At 43.7% G+C, this 22,200-nt stretch overlaps 1 protein-coding gene across 3 annotated transcripts in view; it reads right to left on the bottom strand.

Annotated features, from left to right (window-relative positions):
• MTHFD1L (methylenetetrahydrofolate dehydrogenase (NADP+ dependent) 1 like) overlaps positions 1–22,200 on the bottom strand; it is a 213,394-nt gene that overhangs the window by 178,875 nt on the left and 12,319 nt on the right. For all 3 annotated transcript variants that reach the window (XR_014786738.1, XM_084827831.1, XM_084827833.1), the window contains exons 6-7: positions 20,722–20,822; positions 16,158–16,297 (exon numbers count right to left, since the gene is read on the bottom strand). Coding sequence is in view for 2 of the 3 variants with exons in the window: in XM_084827831.1 (XP_084683957.1) it covers positions 16,158–16,297; positions 20,722–20,822 (241 nt within the window). In the remaining variant the exon portion in view is untranslated. The remainder of the gene's footprint in view (positions 1–16,157; positions 16,298–20,721; positions 20,823–22,200) is intronic.

Below are 22,200 nucleotides of genomic sequence, written 5' to 3'. Positions count from 1 at the left end.
GTGCAACTACCACTCTTCTAGATACAACCCTGCACTCACAAAAGAGTGATGTGTGTGAGATACACACAGGGAACTCTTAACTAGCTGCCTTACAATAACTTTTAAGTAAAAGCAAAATTTATTTTAGAATAGCTTTGTCCGAGGCCTTGTTATTCAACCCACTATCAAATACAGAGAGTTGGCTGAGTCAGTAATTAAGCTCCAGAAGTTAAAGGGCTGTTTAGTTGAGGCATCCAGGGACTAAAGATATATGCTTGGCGAGGACTAAAGCGGCAGTGAGAACCAAAGGAGAAGGGGCTGAGCTAACTGGTTCTTCATTCTGACTGTGCCGGCTTCAGCCTGTGCTGTCAACAGTGGGTAACAGACAACTCCTGAGCAGATACATTCAGGACTTATGCCCACCCCACCCCAAATTCTAACACAAGTGTCATGTGCAGTCATAAAGATCTTTCATTCACCATGAAACTAAATAGGTTGGTGCAACTCATTCACCAATATCTGGGTACTAATCATTTATAAAAAGGATTTGATGAGATTGCAACCAAGGCAGCATAAAAGCATAGAATTGCCCCACTAATACAGAGTAGCACTGTAACTAGATCAATCGAGGATACTTTGGGCTTAGAGGCAGCTACACATATCTATTATATTGGGGCATAAGTTGCATTTGATCCTTGGTCTCACAAGTCCACATTCAATCCCTTATCTACTGGATAATGTATGAACAAATAAAGCTGTCATATACTGGGTATTGTCTTCTTGGATGGGCAGCAGTTCTCCAAGGGCTCAGGCAGACATCTTTCCCATCACCTGCTACCTGCTCCTTTTTTAACTCAAGATGCCAAGAACTGAACCCGAGATCTTCTGTGTGCAAAACATGGGTTCTACTACTGAGCTATGGCCTCTATCCCTGTAACAATAGTGCTCCCCTCCCACACACGCACACACCATTTCTTCTTCTATATTTAGCAATTTAAGTTAATATATTCTGGATTTTTAAAAACACAGCTGACATTCTGAGAAGCAGGGGAGAAAAGTCTGTTATTCATCTTACATGTGGTTTTCATAAGTGTATACAGTATTTTTCTCTACCAATAAGATTTTCTCTATTATTAGTAGAAAATTGGTTTGCTTCAGGAATTCAGTCCCCCCGCCCCCCGCCAACTTGCCATTCAAAATCAGCCAAATACATTATTGGGTTTTGACAAAGGAAGCACAAATTGAGATATTCCTTGAAGTTATATCATGGGAGCGTCTGGAAACAAAATATTCTCCAAAGACAGCAGTGTCTGCAAGTTTTTCTACATGAACGTTGCGAGGGAGATAACAAGAGAGGCATACTTTTCTCTAAAACTTTCACTATTATATCTCTCCCTTCTTAATCCATAATCACATTTATGATGAGTTGGTGCTGAATGAGCAGTTTCTCCTTGCATTTAATAATCTGTGATCATTTAAGAGTTCTGGGAAATAGCAGAATGCTCTTCAGCTGTTTAAAGGCTATGCAGGACTTAACGCAGCTGTGCCAAGACAAATGATCATAATTAAAATCAAGCTGACCCCTGAGTTAAAGAAATATGACTTGATGTCCACTCCACCAAAATCAAAGGGAATGAAGGAGGATAAAGTAAAATGATAGATGGCTACAAATGAGTCTCCAGGCCAAACTACACATTATGCAGGAGATCCGTGATAGGAACTCGCAACAAATTTTGTTTTTGCTTTTCTTTCATGTAGCCACAGGGGCGTCCGGATTTGATGAGAGCGGTGGAGCTGAGGGAAAGGCTTTTAACCTTCTCTCCTGCACCATTTTCCTAATCCAAATCCCCCCTCCCCCAAAGCTGCTTTCCCATCTGCCAAACAATTTTTTTCAAATATATATATTTTTATTGATTTTGTATTTCTGCTGCTCTGACTACAGATGCAGATAGACATGACATTTCAGTCTGTCACCCCCAGCCTTTCAACTTTGCAACAGAAATATGGCACTAATCATATTTAATGCTAACTATGACCAAGACCCTCCAGCAAAGGAGATCGTTACCTTGTCGTGGTGCTGGAGCTTAAGCACCTCAATGACGTCATGAGCTAAACCATAATGGGGCACCCAAGACGGGAAGGTCATGGCAGAGAGGTCAGACTAAATACGATCCCTGGGGAAGGAAACGGCAACCCACCCCTGTATTCTTGCCATGAAAACTAAATGGATCAGTACAACCAGAGATATGTCGGTATACCATCGGAAGACGGGACTCCCAGGTCGGAAGATGGTCAAAATGCTACTGGGGAAGAACAGAGGATAAGTTCAACTAGCCCCAGATGTGATGACGCAGCTAGCTCAAAGCCGAAAGGACAGCTAGCAGCCGATGGTGCTGGTGGTGAACGACGAATCCGGTATTCTAAAGATCAACACACCACAGGAACCTGGAATATAAGATCTATGAGCCAGGGCAAATTGGATGTGGTTATTGGGGAGATGTCAAGATTAAATATAGACATTTTGGGTGTCAGTGAACTGAAATGGACTGGAATGGGCCACTTCACATCAAATGACCACCAGATCTGCTACTGTGGACAAGAGGACCACAGAAGAAATAGAGTAGCCTTCATAATTAATAATAAAGTGGCTAAAGCAGTGCTTGGATACAATCCAAAAAATGACAGAATGATCTCAATTCGAATTCAGGGTAAACCATTTAACATCACAGTGATCCAAATATACGCCCCAACCACAGATGCTGAAGAAGCAGAAGTAGATCAGTTCTATGAGGATCTGCAGCACCTACTGGATAGTACGCCAAACAAAGATGTTATTCTCATTACAGGAGACTGGAATGCTAAGGTGGGTAGTCAAACGACACCTGGAATTACAGGCAAGCATGGGCTGGGAGAACAAAATGAAGCAGGACATAGGCTGATAGAATTTTGCCAAGACAACTCACTGTGCATAACAAACACTCTCTTCCAACAACCTAAGGAACGACTTTATACATGGACTTCACCAGACGGTCGACACAGAAATCAGATTGACTACATCCTTTGTAGCCAAAGGTGGCGGACATCTATGCAGTTGGTAAAAACAAGACCTGGAGCTGATTGTAGTTCAGATCACGAACTTCTTATTGTACAATTTAGAATCAGACTAAAGAGAATAGGGAAGACCCCCAGATCAGTTAGATATGAGCTCACGAATATTCCTAATGAATATGCAGTGGAGGTGAAGAATAGATTTAAGGGACTAGATTGAGTAGATAGGGTCCCGGAAGAACTATGGACAGAAGTTTGCAACATTGTTCAGGAGGCGGCAACAAAAAACGTCCCAAAGAAAAAGAAAACCAAGAAGGCAAGATGGCTGTCTGCTGAGACACTGGAAGCAGCCCAAGAAAGAAGGAAAGCAAAAGGCAACAGTGATAGGGGGAGATATGCCCAATTAAATGCAAAATTCCAGAGGTTAGCCAGAAGAGAGAAGGAATTATTTTTAAACAAGCAATGCATGGAAGCGGAAGAAGATAATAGAATAGGAAGGACAAGAGACCTCTTCCAGAAAATTAGAAACATCGGAGGTAAATTCCAGGCAAAAATGGGTATGATCAAAAACAAAGATGGCAAGGACCTAACAGAAGCAGAAGAGATCAAGAAAAGGTGGCAAGACTATACAGGAGAACTGTATAGGAAGGATAATAATATTGGGGATAGATTTGACGGTGTGGTCAGTGAGCTAGAGCCAGACATCCTGAAGAGTGAGGTTGAATGGGCCTTAAGAAGCATTGCTAATAACAAGGCAGCAGGAGATGACGGTATCCCAGCTGAACTGTTTAAAATCTTGCAAGATGATGCTGTCAAGGTGATGCATGCCATATGCCAGCAAATTTGGAAAACACAAGAATGGCCAACAAATTGGAACAAATCAACTTATATCCCCATACCAAAAAAGGGAAGCACCAAAGAATGTTCAAACTATCGAACAGTGGCACTTATTTCACATGCCAGGAAGGTAATGCTCAAGATCTTGCAAGATAGACTCCAGCAATTCATGGAACAAGAATTGCCGGATGTACAAGCTGGGTTTAGAAAAGGCAGAGGAACTAGAGACCAAATTGCCAATATCCCCTGGATAATGGAGAAAGCCAGGGAGTTTCAGAAAAACATCTATTTCTGTTTTATTGACTATTCTGAAGCCTTTGACTATGTGGATCATAACAAATTGTGGCAAGTTCTTGGTGGTATGAGGATACCAAGTCATCTTGTCTGCCTCCTGAGGAATCTGTATAACGACCAACGGTAAGAACAGACCACGGAACAACGGACTGGTTTAAGATTGGGAAAGGAGTACGGCAGGGTTGTATACTCTCACCCTACCTATTCAACCTGTACGCAGAACACATCATGCGATGTGCTGGGCTTGATGAAGCCAAGGCTGGAGTTAAAATCACTGGAAGAAACATTAACAATCTCAGATATGCAGATGTTACCACTTTGATGGCTGAAAGCGAGGAGGAGCTGAGGTACCTTATGACGAAGGTGAAAGGAGGAAGTGCAAAAGCTGGGTTGCAGTTAAACCTCACAAAAACCAAGATTATGGCAACCAGCTGGATTGATAACTGGCAAATAGAGGGAGAAAACGTGGAGGCAGTGACAGTCTTTGTCTTTCTAGGCACAAAGATTACTGCAGACGCTGACTGCAGCCAGGAAATCAGAAGACGTTTACTTCTTGGGAGGAGAGCAATGACAAATCTTGATAAAATAGTGAAGAGCAGAGACATCACACTGACAACAAAGGTCCGCATAATTAAAGCAATGGTATTCCCCGTAGTAAGCTATGTCTGCGAGAGCTGGACCATAAGGAAGGCTGAGTGAAGGAAGATAGATGCTTTTGGACTGTGGTGCTGGAGGAAAATTCTGAGAGTGCCTTGGACTGCAAGAAGATCAAACCAGTCAATACTCCAGGAAATAAAGCCAGACTGCTCACTTGAGGGAATGATATTAAAGGCAAAACTGAAGTACTTTGGCCACATCATGAGAAGACAGGATACCCTGGAGGAGATGCTGATGCTAGGGAAAGTGGAAGGCAAAAGGAAGAGGGGCCGACCAAGGGCAAGATGGATGGATGATATTCTGGAGGTGACGGACTCGACCTTGGGGGAGCTGGGGGTGACGACAACCGACAGGAAGCTCTGGCATGGGCTAGTCCATGAAGTCATGAAGAGTCGGAAGCGAATGACCAAGTAAACAACAACAATGACCAAGACCGGAAAGCAAGCTGGTTTCAAAACCCTGGGATGAGAGAGAAGGAGCTTATGATCCCACAATGCACCCCACTCCTGAACCACTGACTGGGAGCACACTCTGGGCAAGTTCACACATCATGCTAAGCCACCCTGAGAATGGGTTGGTTGTTCGCTGAACAACCCATGTTACTCCTGACAGATGATCAGGCGTGCAGCAGCTTGGCATGGTTTCTTTCCCCCTCAGTCCTCCTGCCCAATCCTAACACATATCCCAGTTGCTTTTGCAGCGCAACACCTCTCGGATCCTCATATTCCTGATGGCTGACAGCTCCCCGCTGACCAATACATTGCTGTCAAATCGACAAGTCGCAAAGAACAAAATCTCAGAGCCCCATATTCCCTATGGAGGGAAACTCCCCCTCCCTCCAATCACTACCCCTGTTGTGAGCAATTTTAATGTTGGCAACCCTTTTTTCCTGGTCCTTCCCTCAAATTTGCACAGCTAAGATCAATATTTCTCCCCCTCTTTGGTCCTTCACAAGTGCACACATTCACAGGACCACAGTTTACATTTTTAAGTCGTACCAGTACAAAAGCATCTAGTACAGTATCCAAGCACATCCATATGCACTCTGCATGTCTAGAGATTCCACTTGTCAAATTCTCCCTCTCATAACATGTTGAAATGTCAGCGTGTCAAATTCCTCTTGGGCCCTTGCCTTGACAGTGAACTCCGAAAGGGGCAGCTGACCAAGACAGGAGCTTTTGCTGTGGGTGTAATTACCGCGGGTGTATGTGGAGCTTATTTTTGCTTTGCCAATTTAACAGCCATGTGAATAAAATAGGAAATTATGCCTTGCTTTGGTCCTGCAAAAGTGTGCACTAGCGCAGGACCAAAGGGGGGAAAACCTGAACCCATTTGTGCCTTTTGTAACCAAAAAATAATTTTTAAAAAGGGCTGCCAACTCGATAGCAACACTGCCAAGTGACAATGCAGTATCAGTGAAGGGGTGGACACTGACAGCACTGGAGGAGGGTGGATGGCGGCAGCACTGATGAGATTGTGAACAGCGGCTGGCAGGGTTTTTTGCTGCTCTTGACAGGTGGGTTCAGATGTCACGCTAAGCTAACCTGAGAACAAGCCACCCTAAACAACCCTACTACAAGCCAGGGGTTCTCAGGATAGCTTGTTTGTGAAAAACAACCCATAATGGAAAAGCTGTACCCGATTTGGACGTCACGCTGAGCCACCCTGCAACCACTCATGGTGACAACCCACCCTGGTTTAGTGTGATGTGTGAGCCTGGTCTCTGTGTACTGGGAACTTGTACATCCTACATCTTCTTGACCTTTGCCGTCAAACCTTTGTACTTCTTTATTGTAAAGAGCACTGAACTCAGGCAGGTCAAAGAACAATCTGGGAATGTAGCTTTTTTGTACACTTTTGTGTGTTTCTCATGCTGTGGAACCAATGAAGCTACTAACACTGAGATTTCAGAAATTCTGTTGATGTGATAGTACTACTACAATCCAAACTTGAGTTATTCCTACTTTCTCTTATTATGGCTTACTTGGACTTCTTGCAATCCAATTGCTTTGGATCTTCTTTTCTAGGAGTGATGTTGCACTGCATTGGGAAAGCATGGCACTGTTCCAGAATTCAAGAATTCTATGTTTAAGGACTAAGGATATAGTATTTGCTTGGCAATGGAACTTCCACTTATGAAATCAAGTCTGACCAATTTATAAGTCTGAGGACACTGACCAGATTCCAAATTATTCCAGCCCGTAGATGAAACAGGTAAAATAAAATTAAACAATACAAGGTTCCCTCCTGGTCAGATCTCCAGGTAAAAGCAGATACATTCACAGTGACAAGACTCACTATTAATTAGCAAGTCACAGGCCTTTTATTATGTGGTTTTGAATTCTGACTTCCCATCTGTGATCTGTTGTGAGTTTTTCAGGAAGTTGTCTATGACTATGTAAAAGTATCTGAATTTTTTTTTAATGTACTCCCTGGATAGTTTTTTTAATTAGTGAGAGTGCCTCTATATGAGTCACACAAATCGTTCTCTTTATAAATGCCATTGCACACAAAATGGTCAGAAAATCAAAACATAAAGAATCAATACAATGTGATGTTAGTGATAATAAGAGAAAGTCAAGAAATTAAAAATTCAAGGAGGTAGCTTTGCCACTGGGGATGATGATTATGCTTTTTCAAACTTCTGTCCATCACTTAAAGCATATAAAATGTTACAGTAACATCACCAGCTGACAAAACAGTGTCTTGCCAAAGGAGAAATGTCATATCATCACAGCTGTTCAGGTTAGGGAAAGCATACTTTGAGTTTTGAATTGTGAATCCAAAATACAAAACATGTAAAACTTTTTGCCTTGGCTGCCATCTTCTGGGAATCTTTATGAAACACCGGGGGAAGTTTGTATTCAACAAACAATATAGGATATTGAGTAAGCCACTGTAGTTACAGTTCTTTTTCTTTGCTCAGCATCAGCACCCAGCATCCTCAGGCGATTCCCAGGGTCCAGGTCCCCCAGAGGATCCACCAATTCTGATGCTGACATCTGCCTTGACCCCACCAGTGGTCATACCTACTTTGGCTTTTTCTTCTAGCTGTGGGTTTACTGGTGACAGCTTAGCTTGGGAAGCTGCCCACCGCTTAAAACAGGACCTTTCATCTCTTTTGGCCTATAAATTCCATCCTTGGCTATGCAGGTTTTGGCTGATGGGCAGGGGCATTGCTAGGTTCTTAAAAGATCCGGGGCACAGGCCCATAACACAAATTTGCATATACGAGTCTAAACGCACGTGTGTGTGTGGTGTGTACATGCAGTGTGCTTGTGTGTGCGTATAGATTACAGACAGACAGACAGACAGACAGATGAAGTATGCACTGACCCCCACTCCAACTTCAACTCAGACCCCGATTCAGCATTTTGGAAAACATCTTGCTTCTACTCTGGCCAATTTGTAGTCGGACCACTTCAGCTCAGCACCAAACCTGAGTCAAGGTTTGGAAAAATGAGTCTTCATGCTTCCTGTTGACCACCATGGGAAATTAGAAAAAAACTAACTTTTTTCTCTTGGTCAGAACTGGATGATAATTTCAGGCATAGTAGCCCCCTAGAAGGGGATTACACCTGCCACATGTCAGAAAAATAGGTGCAGGGTTTATATTTTGATTTTCTTTTAAAGGGAACTGCCAATAACATTTTAATTCCTTGGAAGAATTGGATAAAAATTTCAGGATTCATTGCCCCATCAGAGGAGATCCTGTCTGCCAAATTGCAGAATGATAGCCACAAGGGGTTTTGTGCAAGGGTGGCCTTGACATTATGAGGTCTCCAAAAGAGGACATACTTATCTCCCTATGTTCCTTGTGGACCATTGTTTTGAAAATTTCAGACAGCCTACAGTTGTCCCTAAGTAAGAAACCAGCAAAGTTTCAGAAGGATAGGTGCAGCAGTTCATGTGGAAGGGGAGTTCTCCAATTTGGGGGAGGGAGTGATTTGCTTTCCTTTCCATTCACGCCTTCCCCAATAGTTTTTGGGTACATTTGTATGAAAATTTACCCCAGGCAAGAAACCTGCAAAGTTTCTGAAGGATATACATGCATTCTAATTTAGAATTACTAGACTTTATTTACATTTCACCAATGTTAGCAGCAGGAGAACACGGGTGGGAAGTTGCTACTGAACTCATGTCCTGCCTGTAGGTTTCCTATGGTCATGTGGTTGGCCACCATGTGAACAGAATGCTGGACTAGATGGACCTTGGTCTGATACAGCATGGCTATTCTTACGTTCTTAAATATAGCGTGCATCTGAGCAAGTGCAGAATGTTTTTCTTTCACCACTGAGCACTTACATTCTCCCCTACCAATTCTATTCCCCTCCATGCAACCATCCCTCCTCATCCCACCATCCTCCAGCAACTCTTCATAAAAACAGATGTCTTGTTTTGTGCAACTCCTCTCTACCTCCTCCCTGTTATGCACAAGCTCTCACTATATCTTCCTCCCCATAACTTCATTTGTGCCAAGACTTCACTAGGATTCAGCCAATGAGTCTGTTTTCAAAACTAGGACTAAGTTCTGGAGAACCTCTGAGCATGTACTAAGTGCTTTTCCCTCACCACTGAAGCTAGAGTTCATGCAAAACAAACAAAAAAAACAAACCCAAACCCAAACCCACAAATGACAAAACATGCACAGGACCCAGCTGAAAGGGTAGTCAATTCTTTAGACGGAATTAGGTAGGCACTGCGTTAAGCTTGCAGTACCACGCTCACAGCTCAGGACTTATTTCTGAGTAAACATGCAAAACATCAAGGTGCAAACCTCCCTGCAAAAGTAACTTGTGCTGGAATCCTATGCACACTTTCTTGAGGGTAAGCCTCATTAAACATAATGGGACTGCTCAGTAGGCATACATAGGATTGCATAAAACAAACCCAAAACTCCTATTTTTTTTAATTAAAGCTTTCTGTTCATAGGAAAATAGGATGCTGCCTTATACTGAGTCAGACCCTGGGTCCATCTAGGCCAGAATTGTTCACACTGATTGGCAGCAGCAGCTCTCCAAAGTTTCAGGCAGGATTCTTTCCTTGCCTTACCTGGAGATGCTGGCGATTGAACCTGGGACCTTCTACATGCCAAGCATGTGCTCTGCCACTGAGCTACAGCCCTTCCTATTGCTGGATAATGGCAACTGACAAACAAAACAGCCCCAGATTTGTTTCTCTGCAACCATGTGAACCCACTCTTCTCAAAGGCTTGAGTGGGGAGGAGGAGAAAAACCAACCCTCTTGTCTGTTTGTATGAAGTCAAATACAGTTCAGAACTTCTCTTGCCCGCCAAAGAGAATTCTCTTTAAGAATTCCCAAAGATATGCTCTGGGTGGAATAAAGAAGAGAAAGAAAGAAAGAAAGAAAGAAAGAAAGAAAGAAAGAAAGAAAGAAAGAAAGAAAGAACAGGGAAGGGAAGGGAAGGGAAGGGAAGGGAAGGGAAGGGAAGGGAAGGGGAAAAGAAGAATGGTGATTGGAAATGTGCATGGGGGTGGGGGGTAGAGAGAATTCCCTAAGCCAAGTGGCTCCTTTCAGAGAGGTAGTGCTTCAGAGGAATTTAGGAGGCTGTGCAGGGTTTGCAAGGATTGCATGTACTTAAATAACCTTTATGAGGTGAGGTGGCTGAGAACTTTTTCTAGCTTTTTTAAAACTGTAGAACCTATTTAAAAGCCCCAGCAGTTTCTCGATCATGACGCCACATAGTCCTAACCCTCCCTTTGGAATTATTTGAGTCCTATAGCTATTTAGGAGAAATTAAAGTGGAGGGGGAGAAAGAAGTCTGTGGAGGCTGATTGGATCCTTTGCTGTACTGAAGCTACTAAACTTCTGCAGAAGCCAAAGGTTCCCGTTTGGGGCAGTAAAATCAGATGTTGTGTGAAATACCAGTATTTCACATGGAGCTCTTTCTTCCCTTCCTTCTCCCTCTTCAAAATTTCATTGCAGGCAAGCTCCCAATAGTGGGCATGAAAGAGCAGAAAAGAAAAGTAGGAAGAGAGAGGTTTTTTGCACTTCAAAAAAAACCTACACCAGAGATTAGGGATTAGTGACCTCCTAATGGTCACCTTGAAACTCAACATTAAAAAAACTAAGATCATGGCATCTGGCCCCATCACTTCCTGGCATATAGAAGGGGAAGAAATGGAAGCAGTGACAGATTTTATTTTCTTGGGCTCCAAGGTCACCGCAGACGGTGGCTGTAGCCATGAAATTAACAGACGCTTGCTCCTTGGGAGGAAAGCTATGGCCAACCCAGACAGCATAGTAAGAAGCAGAGACATCACCTTGCCGACAAAGGTCCGTCTAATCAAAGCTATGATTTTCCCAGTAGCAACGTATGGCTGTGAGAGCTGGACTATAAGGAAGGCTGAGTGCCGAAGAATTGATGCTTTCGAACTGTGGTGCTGGAGAAGACTCTTACGAGTCCCCTGGACTGCAAGGAGGTCAAATCAGTCCATCCTAAAGGAAATCAACCCTGTGTGCTCATTGGAAGGACAGATACTGAAGCCGAAGCTCAAATATTTTGGCCACCTAATGCGAAGAGAAAACTCTCTGGAAAAGACCCTGATGCTGGGAAAGACTGAAGGCAAAAGGAGAAGGGGACGGCAGAGGATCAGATGGCTAGATAGCATCACTGATGCAATTAATATGGACTTGAGCACGCTCCGGGAGAGCGCAGGACAGGAAGGCCTGGCGTGCTTTGGTCCATGGGGTCACAAAGAGTCGGACAGGACTGAATGACTGAACAACAACAATGGTCACCTTAAACACCTTCTGATTAGGATCTCTAATCCCCTGGGTGACTTTAACAGTTTTTACTTTTTGTTTTGACTTCGTGAAAAGGAACATTTACGCATGGCTAGCGCAAAAACCACTGGACCTAACTGTATGAACTTTGGCAGGCTCAGTCATCTCTATGGGGCTGCCAAGTCCCCAAAATCCATGCATGTATGTGGAAGCACAAATAAAATATAGCTCTTTGCTTTGACACATTTTCTTGAAAATAGCAAACTTTACTTGAGACTAGCACAAAAGTCACTAGACATAGCTGCCTGAAATTTGGCAGGTTCCATCAGCTACATGGGGGCTGCCAGGTTTCCCAATTCCATATGCTTATGTGGAAAAACAAAAAAAGTACAGCTCTTTGCTTTGACACATTTTCTTGAAAAAAGCTAATTTTACCTGCGGCTAGCACAAAAGCCCCTAGTCTTAACTGTCTGAAATTTGGCAGGCTCAGTCAGCTCTACGGGGGCTGCCAGGTCCCCAAGTTCCATGCATGTATGTGGAAGCACAAAAAAATTATAGCTCTTTGCTTTGACAGATTATCCTGAAAATAGCAAAACAAAAGCCACTGGACCTAACTGCCTTAAATTTGGCAAATTCAATCACCTCCATGGGGGCTTCCAAGCCTCCAAACTTCATGAATTTATCTTACAAACTAAAAAAGTTATGGCCGTTCTTGTTTTCCGATGCAAGTCAATGGGAATATGTAAAAACAACAACTGGCAATTAGGACACCTCAAAAGATCCGGGGCACACTCTCAGATCATGAGCTTCTTGTTGCAAAATTTCAGCTTAAATTGAAGAACGTACGGAAAACCACTAAACCATTCAGGTATGACCTAAATCATATCCCTTATGAATATACAGTGGAGGTGAGGAATAGATTTCAGGGATTAGACCTGATAGACAGAGTGCCTGAGGAACTATGGATGGAGGTCCGTAACATTGTTCAGGAGGCAGCAACTCAATCCATCCCAAAGAAAAAAAAATGCAAGAAAGCAAAGTGGCTGTCTGATGAGGCTTTACAAGTAGCTCACGAAAGAAGGGAAGCGAAAAGCAAGGGAGAAAGGGGAAGATATATCCAACTGAATGCAGAGTTCCAGAGAATAGCAAGGAGAGACAAGAAGGCCTTCTTAAATGAACAATGCAAAGAAATCAAGGAAAACAATAGAATGGGAAAGACTAGAGATCTCTTCAAGAAAATCGTAGATCTCAAGGGAATGTTTTGTGCAAAGACAGGCATGATAAAGGACAAAGAAGGCAGGGACCGAACAGAAGCAGATGAGATTAAGAAGAGGTGGAAAGAATACACAGAAGAACTCTACAGGAAAGATCTGAATGTCCCTGATAGCTATGATAGTGCGGTCACTGAACTTGAGCCGGACATCCTTGAGAGTGAAGTCAAGCGGGCCTTAGGAAGCATTACTAATGACAAAGCTAGTGGAGATGACAGTCTTCCAGCTGAGCTATTTAAAATCCTAGAAGATGAAGCTGTTAAAGTGCTGTACTCAATATGCCAACAAATTTGGAACACTCCACAGTGGCCACAAGACTGGAAAAGGTCAGTTTACATTCCAATTCCAAAGAAGGGCAATGCCAAAGAGTGTTCAAACTACCGTACAATTGCACTAATTTCACATGCCAGCAAGGTGATGCTCAAAATCCTACAAGCTAGGCTTCAGTGGTATGTGAACCAAGAACTACTGGAAGTACAAGCTGGGTTCCGAAGAGACAGAGGAACTAGAGATCAAATCGCCAACATTCGCTGGATCATGGAGAAAGCAAGAGAATTCCAGAAAAACGTCTATTTCTGCTTCATTGACTATGCTAAAGCCTTTGATTGTATGGATCACAACAAACTGTGGCAAATTCTTAAAGAGATGGGAGTACCAGACCACCTTACCTGTCTCCTGAGAAACCTGTACGAGGGTCAAGAAGCAACAGTAAGAACCAGACATGGAACAACCAATTGGTTCAAAATTGGGAAAGGAGTACGATAAGGCTGCATATTGTCACCCTGCTTATTTAACTTATATGCAGAGTACATCATGAGAAACTCAAGATTGGATGAATCACAGGTCGGAATTAAGATTGCTGGGAGAATTATCAACAATCTCAGGTATGCAGACGATACCATCCTAATGGCAGAAAGCGAAGAGGATCTAAAGAGCCTCTTGTTGAGGGTGAAAGTGGAGAGTGCAAAAGCTGGTTTGAAACTCAACATTAAAAAAACGAAAATCATGGCATCTGGCCCCATCACTTCCTGGCATATGGAAGGGGAAGAAATGGAAGCAGTGACAGATTTTATTTTCTTGGGCTCCAAGATCACCGCAGACGGTGACTGTAGCCATGAAATTAAAAGACGCTTGCTCCTTGGGAGGAAAGCTATGGCAAACCTAGACAGCACAGTAAGAAGCAGAGACATCACCTTGCCAACAAAGGTTCATATAATCAAAGCTATGGTTTTCCCAGTAGTAATGTATGGCTGTGAGAGCTGGACTATAAGGAAGGCTGAGTGCCAAAGAACTGTGGTGCTGGAGAAGACTCTTACGAGTCCCCTGGACTGCAAGGAGGTCAAATCAGTCAATCCTAAAGGAAATCAACCCTGACTGCTCATTGGAAGGACAGACACTGAAGCTGAAGCTCAAATAGTTTGGCCACCTAATGAGAAGAGAAAACTCCCTGGAAAGGACCATGATGCTGGGAAAGATTGAAGGCAAAAGGAGAAGGGGACGGCAAAGGATGAGATGGCTAGATAGCATCACTGATGCAATGAATATGAACTTGAGCACACTCTGGGAGAGAGGAGAGGACAGGAAGGCCTGGCATGCTATGGTCCATGGGGTCACGAAGAGTCAGACACGACTGAACAACAACAACAGCTCAAAAAAGCTCTGGGGCCCGTGCCCAGGTGGGCCTTCCCCTAGCAATGCCCCTGCTGATGGGAGTTGTAGGCCAAAACATTTGGAGGGCCACAAGTTAGTCACTGCGGATTTAAAATATCCCATAATGTCCATCATAGCATCATTAAGGGTCATTGTGGTAAATTTAAATGGTGGGTTCCCAGGCCCAGCTGTGGATACGGATGTATGAGAATTTAATCCTTGTTCACGAATCATGTGAACATGCTCTGTTTGCAACCCCAAATGTGAACAGGAACTTGCGTTCATGTTTGAGAGTGCATTTGCACATATCCTCCCCAAATCTGCATTTACATGTTTTAGCCTATGGGGGAAAATGCACATTTTTGGTGAGGGAAAATGCGTTTTTTAAAAAATATGCATTTTTAATTAGGAAATATTGCACACTTTAAAAAATGTACATTTTTCCACTTGAAAGATGCACATATTTTCTGACTGGAAAAAAGGTGCTTGCATTTGGGAACGCAAACAAGGTGAAATGAGCTTCAAGGAAGAATTTGAGGAACCTCAATGAACTTGAACACTGCATGTTCGCCCATCCCTAGCTGTAACTGAGAGTGTCCCCTGGGGGGCACCTTCTGGGGGGCACCTCGAACCTGGAGGAACCTTCTAACACAAGGCCTAGGAAATATCTTGGACAGGATGAGAAGCGAGGGCCATTCCTCTTCACTCCAGCTCTTTTATCCTCCACTCCCTTGAAATAATTCTCCTGCAATCTTTTTCCTTACACACCTCCCCCCTATGGATCAATGAAGGGCCTCAGTGAGGCAGGTGTGAAGCCTATTCCCTGTGCCTCCTGACTCCAAGAGGCTCCCATTTGCAAAGCACCCATCCTAAGTTTATTTAACAATATTCTTTTATCATGTCCTTCAAGCATAAGATATCCAAGGCAGCCCACAAAACAGAACAACATTAAATCAAAGAAACAACATTACCTCTGAATTAGGTAAATTAAAACCATTTAAATGATCACACTGAAAGCAAAATAACAAAGAAACAATAAATGGCAGCAGTCAAATTAAAATTGACTGACAACAGAGTTTCTTTTTTTGGCCACTCTCAAAAGTGTGACAGTGTTAAGAATGTTCAGAATCAATGGCTTTGGTGTCTTTAGATTAGTTCTACTGTTGATGGAATTCCACCACTAGGTCAGCAGGGAGAAATGCTTCCATCTACTGCTTCTGTATGTATAGAATGGGTATAGAATGCAACACCCTAGCTGGGGGATCCCACAGTTATTTGAACATAGCATTTCCCCTAAGGCTACTTATTGAAACCCCCTTCTACAGCCTTTCAATAGCCAGGACTAGGGAGACCGCATATTAAAATATTAATTGGATCACTTGGATCAGATGCTATCTTCAATGCTGGGTGAGAGAAAGAGGGAGAGGAGGGAAAGAGACAGCATGAGGGATGAGAGTGCACCTGAACTTTGTTCAGTAATTCAGTGTGTTAGAGAGGAGAGTAACATCTAAACAGGCCCTGGCATGGAAGAACTAAAAGAAAAATTAAGAATAACTCAGGTTCATTGAGTGAACAAAAGCTCTTGAAGTATACTCAGCATTCTGAATGAAACCAGGGTCTTGCTAAGTAGCAAAAAACAGCGAAAAAGTATTAAGCATGTAGTATATTATTTACCATGGTCTGAAGTTGCTTCATTTTCCATGGGCAGCTCATAGTCATGACCCCATTTCTTTGAAGAAGGCACTGCAAAGAGACTTCCAAAGGTCCTTGAACTCCCAAAAGTAACACCTTCTTCCCATCTAGGGTAGTACATGCTGGATGACAGAAGATAACAATTGCTCTAATTAGCTGCATTACTAGCAAACTGGACTGGAGAAAAACAACTGATTGACAGGCATTAATATGAGAACTTGGGTTCCCACCCACCAAACTCTTGTATGAAATATGGTTCAATTGTAAAAATCAGAACAGACCAGCATTATTATGCTCCACAAATTTTTCTGATGACCAAGACCACCATGTAACTGGACAGGAGACATTTGATCAGCTCTGACAATATAATAGACAGAAGTATGTTTTCATGTATTTATATAAGGAATGGCAGTCTTGGCTTGAGTACCAGACACATTAATGACATCTTGCTAAATTAAATGAGTATATATTTCACTTGCATATGTTGTTAATTTATCCAGTTATAATTCGATCCAGTTACACACAGATTCAAATGCATCTGACACTTCTTTACTTACATATCCCACCCTAGCAGTGCAATCTGTCTATTCTGGAGTAACCCTCACTGAATTAAATGGGGCTTACTCTCAGGTAAGTGGGTATCGGATTGCAGCTTAAGACATATTTTTCCTCAGCAAAAATTGAAATCTGAGGTCATTTTGCCATGAACAGCTGCCTCAACCCTCTCCTTTAACATTCCATAATCTTATACATCCAGTGATAAAATATAATACTCTTCTTCCCATTTTTATTGCTTTTAATATTTTAAGTGCTTTTATGTATTTTACTGCAGTAAGCTGCCTTCGGAGGGCTTCTGCCCTGAAAGGCAGCCAACAATTTAAAATAAATAAATAAATAAATAAATAGGAGGGTATTTAGGAATTTAGTTCCATTTTCTCCACTCCCACATCACACCAAGGCTGCTGGAGCCTGTATTATTAACAGGCTATTAACACAGTATACTAAAGGCCAAAAAATATGATCACAGAATTTGGGTAAGCATCCGTTGAGGTGCTTACATCAGTATTAATGAAACCTTAGTAACTGCCACATATGAAAAAATATCTAGCCAGAGATTGTAAGGCTACAAATTAAGTATATGTCTGGGTTCCTACGATGTGTGTACTGGGGGAATTTGCATAATCACCTTCAGGAGCATGGCTTGTCGTGTCCTGTGAACCTGGCCAGGGTGGCTTGTTGCCATGGGTAACAAGCCACCCAGAACCCATGGGCTCTTGTAGGGTCTGGATGGCTTGTTACCCAGAGCAACAAGCCACCCTGGCTGGGTTCGCGGGACAAGCTGCCAACGGTAATTATGCACACACACACACACACACACATACACAGACACCCCCAGCACACAACCACTGAGTTCAGTAAGACATAGTCCCATTAAATAAGGGTAGGTTTCCAGCTACATTCACTATCCATGTGGATGTGGTAAAGATTGTGGAGGGCAGGTGCACTGGTTACAGGGTGCACGGACAACATGGATGAGTGACAGCACACAGGCCAGTGGAAGGAGCAAGGAAGGAGGGATGGGCAGCCTGGCTTATTCCTCCTCCTGGTTGCCCCTCGCCCTCCATTTGCCGCTCAGATGATAGTGACCAACACCGTGTTCTTCCTCCGGGTGCATCCAGCACCCCAAACTCATGGGCATTCCTATTCTTGGTGCAGTCACTAACTTCCTGCAAGTGGTTCCAGGTCAGTGGAAGCACCTCAGGCGCTATCGGGCACCGTTGGCTGAGCAGCGAGGAGGAGGAGGAGCTGCAGAGAGCAGGGAATTAAGCCAGGCCAGCTGGCTCCTCACCTGCCAACCCCCCGCCCCTTTGTTCATGTGCTTCCACTTCTCTCTCTTGGTACGCAGAGCCAACATATCCTACCTATGACATGCAGAGAGACCAGCACTGTCGTCCTAATACGTATTGTAATACTATGGGCACAATCAATATTCTGTTATATTTGGGAGCGGGGTGCAAGTTAAGGAGAGGTTTGCATGGTTTCAGTTTCCTTCTTTCTATGTAGAAGGAAGGCGCAGATAATAGTATCATAAAGTATGTTCAAAACTATCTATACTGCTGGTGACAGTTTTAAAATCTAGGTTTATATATTTATACATGCTTTCCAGACAGGGCTGGCCCAAGACATTTTGCTGCCTTGGGCGCCCCCTCCCCCCAAAGCCATGGTACATAGTACCCAAGATTGGTCAAGTTATTTTGGCATCCAAGGCAGAAAATCCCATAAGTACCTCTCCCTGTCCCTGGCAGTAAAAAAGACAATAAAAATAAATTAAGTAACAATGTCCTTCCTTTTCATGACATGAAATTGGTTGTCTGAGGCAGCTGTTTGGAGGGGAGTTAAACTCTCCTACCCGGCACTGTAGCTGAGGTTTTAGGACTCACTCACACACAGTCCCAGGTATTATGGAAGAGTGGGGCTGTGCTTAGTGCTCAAAAAAACGCACCCTGCTATGCTCAGAAGTGTCCCTTTCCCCTTCAGAATTTATTCTAGGGTTCCCAACCAGCAGAATTTGACTAACAGCCCAAAATTTTATCCTCCCTAGTAGCTGATAGAAAAAAGCATCTTTATGATTTTCTTCCTACTTTTAAAAAAGTTGTACCGTTTACAGGGTAGGGAGACTCTCTCCTTACCCTAATTTCTTTTACAGCTCTTGACACAGTGAGCGACGATGGGCCCTTGCATCCTCTAAAATAATGAAATCTGTCGTTCCTGGAGGAACAGGTCTTTGCACATTCTCAGAGGCACTCACCAATGTTTATTTTAACATCCCTAATTACTTCACATGAGCAAAGATTAAGACTTAGCAGTGAGAACAACATTTCCAGCCCTGTCTTGGCACTATTACTCTATGTAAGGAAACAAACACGTACATGCACACACAGGTACACTTCAGTAGGTATGTTTCAATTATACAGGCATAAAAGGACTCAACCTTGATTTCTGAAAGAAACAACCCTGAGAAATAAACTTTTGGCTGCTATCTACAGAGATTAGAATGTTCTGAGGATTTTGTTTTAGGAGCTATGTTTGCAAGGTCGGGGAGGTAGTTCTGCATACAGGAGAGGGAACAGAGCACAACTAGACCCTGCTTAATTCTTTCAGCTTCATACAATGAAAATCAACATTAAGGGGCAGGGTGGGGGGAAGCACAATTTCCCCTGACCCTACCAGCCCCGATAGAAAGCAAGCCCTCACCACAACAGAATTCCAAGTGGCACGGAGAATCCTTTCAGTGTGTGGGGAAGAGAAATGGAGGAAGGGTGGCTAAGCGATGATTAGCAGGGGCTGCTTTTAAGGAACTTTTCCATTGTCTTTTTCATCAAAGTTTTAAAAAACCCACCCAAGACAAGAGTGGAGCTCCTTATCAACTGCCAGTGGTGTAGCAGGCGAAACACATTGTACACTGCTAACTAATCTTTCTCCTGAAGAAGCTCAGAAAACAGTCATAGGACAAAACAAAAGCACAACTGTTTACCTGCTGTAAGTCAGGTGTTTGCAGCAATGCTACAGTATTTGCTCCTCATCCTGCTCTCTGCTATACCACCAGTAAGCTGTTCCCTGCCCCTTCTTTTCCTACCAGACCAATTAGAAGGAGAGGAAGGGGGGAGAGCAACACAGCAGCGAGAAGGAGCAAACAAGTGAGGGAACGAGGGAAGCCCTGGGTCACCTCCCCTTCCTGGCTGCAGAAATCAAGGAGTGTTGGCAACAGGAGTAGCTACTATAACCCAGGTGGCTGTGCCAGCAACCGAAGCCTGAACTGCAAGGACAAATAAAACAAAGAGGGTGGTCCTAGGTCTCCTCTTCCTTGCACCTGCAGCAAGTAGAGCAATGCAACAGCCAGCAGGTGAAGCTCGACTGTAAAGGAGGACACTCGGCTCTCTCTTCCTACATTGAGGCATGGTGGACACTGGCTGGCCGACAGCCACCATGCTTTAATCTAAGAAGGGAGAACATGCTGCCAGTCATCAATGAGCATCAGAGAGCTGCATGGTGCTCCTGAAACATGCATGCACCATGTTAAAAGAAGATCAACACTGTCAGAGCTGATCATCTGTTAGGAGGATATCTACACTAGCTATATAGATTTCAGGAAACAGGGCCAGCCCTCTCATGCAGCAAGGTGAAACGCTTTCTTCAAGCAGCAGATTTGGTGGGACTGGGGGCAAGAACCCACCCCCCACCGCTGCCCCAGCCACCATCTGACTGCTCCTGCCACCCACCTGTTGCCAAAAAGAAACCCGGGTGCCTGTTTGCTGCTCCATGACCACTGGCAGTTTGTTCTCCCTTCTTAGATTAAAGCGCACCTGGCATCTTAGATGGACTTATCGTATCTTAACAACCTTGCAAGGTAAGCCAGTGTTTTACAGAGGAGGAGTTGTAGCAGGGAGACCATCATTTGACTCAGGAAACTTAGGCACCTCACAGGTGAGCCAGGATGCCAACATACAAAGCGCAGTGGATGGAGAGAGTCACAATTCTGTTGTACCTAGTTTTTCCAGAAGCTTGATCACAGCACTGGCAGTTGGGGAAACCATGCATTCATGCATGTCTCCATGCACTAATCTTGCCAAGTGAAAATCTGTTACTCTGCAGTAAATAAATATAAGAGAGAGAGAGAGAAAGCAGAATGTTTATGTAAGTATATATAAATAGAATTATCATTTTTTAAAAGAAAACAATAAGAATTGTAAGTATGTGATGTGTACATGTAAGCTAGAGTTCCTTAGTGCATATTCATGAGACATCATGATGTTATCAATTCATTCTCTTTGTAGAACTGAATCGACATACCTACAGCTTATATGGAGGCCAAAACGCTTCCACTATATTTTGGAATTGCAACACTACTTGGCGTGAAACAGATCATCACTTCTGGAGAAAGTCCTGCCCTACCCCTTGCTTCGCAATTGCTAAGAAAACCCTCACTTCCCCATCTGGTATCAAATAAAGCTACATTAAGGGCACAATCCTATGTGTGTTTAGACAGAAAAAAGTTCTACATTTCCCATCATTCCCCAGCCAGCCATTCTCTGTCTAAATATGCATAGGACTGCACCCTAAATACATATTTATACCCTGTGGTTAGTTCCATCCATTCTCCTGGTGTGTGCGATTCAGCATATCCACAGCCTCACCTGAAGAAGATAAAAAGGAGAAATAGAGCTGCATGTCATCAGCATACTGATGACAACACACTCCAAATCTCTGGATGACCACACTCAGTGGTTCCATGTAACTGTTGAACAGCATAGGGGACAAAACTGACCCCTGTGGAGTCCCATATTGGAGAATCCACGGAGCCGAGTAATGTCCCCCAAGCACCACCTTCTGGAGCCGACCCTCCAAGTAGGAGCGAAACCACTGCAATGCACTGCCTCCCACTCCCAGCTCAGAGCCATCCCAGAAGGATTCCATGGTCAATGGTATCGAAAACCGCCAAGAGATCAAGGAGAATCAACGGGGTCACACTCCCTCTGTCTTTCTCCCGACACAGGTCATCATACAGGTCATCCAAGGCTGTTTCTGTGCTGAAACCTGGCCTGAACCCCAACTGAAATGGATCCAGATAATCAGTCTCATCCAAGAATGCCTGGAGCTGGGTTGGCAGCCACTCACTCAAGGACCTTGCCCAGGAATGGAACATTTGCAACCGGCCTATAATTATGAAGGTTTTCGGGGTCTAGGGAGGATTTCTTCAGGAGTGGTCTCACCACCGCCTCTTTCAGGCAGCCCGGGCCCACTCCCTCTCGCAAGGAGGCAAATCACCTTCCTAGCCCAGCCAGCTGTTCCCTCCATGCTAGTTTTTATTAGCCAAGATGGGCAAGGATCCAATATGGAAGTGGTTGCATGAACCTGTCCAAACACCTTGTCCACATCCTCGAGCTGTACCAACTGAAATTCATCCAAAAAAACTGGACAAGAGTGTGCTCTGGATACCTCACCAGATTCACCTGCAGTAATACTG

This window comes from Heloderma suspectum, chromosome 1 (assembly GCF_057233095.1).
Source record: "Heloderma suspectum isolate Gila_16-S chromosome 1, 16-S_ref, whole genome shotgun sequence".
Lineage (NCBI taxonomy): Eukaryota > Metazoa > Chordata > Lepidosauria > Squamata > Helodermatidae > Heloderma > Heloderma suspectum.
The sequence above is the reverse complement of the archived record's forward strand: the minus strand, read 5'-3'. Positions and strand labels throughout refer to the sequence as shown.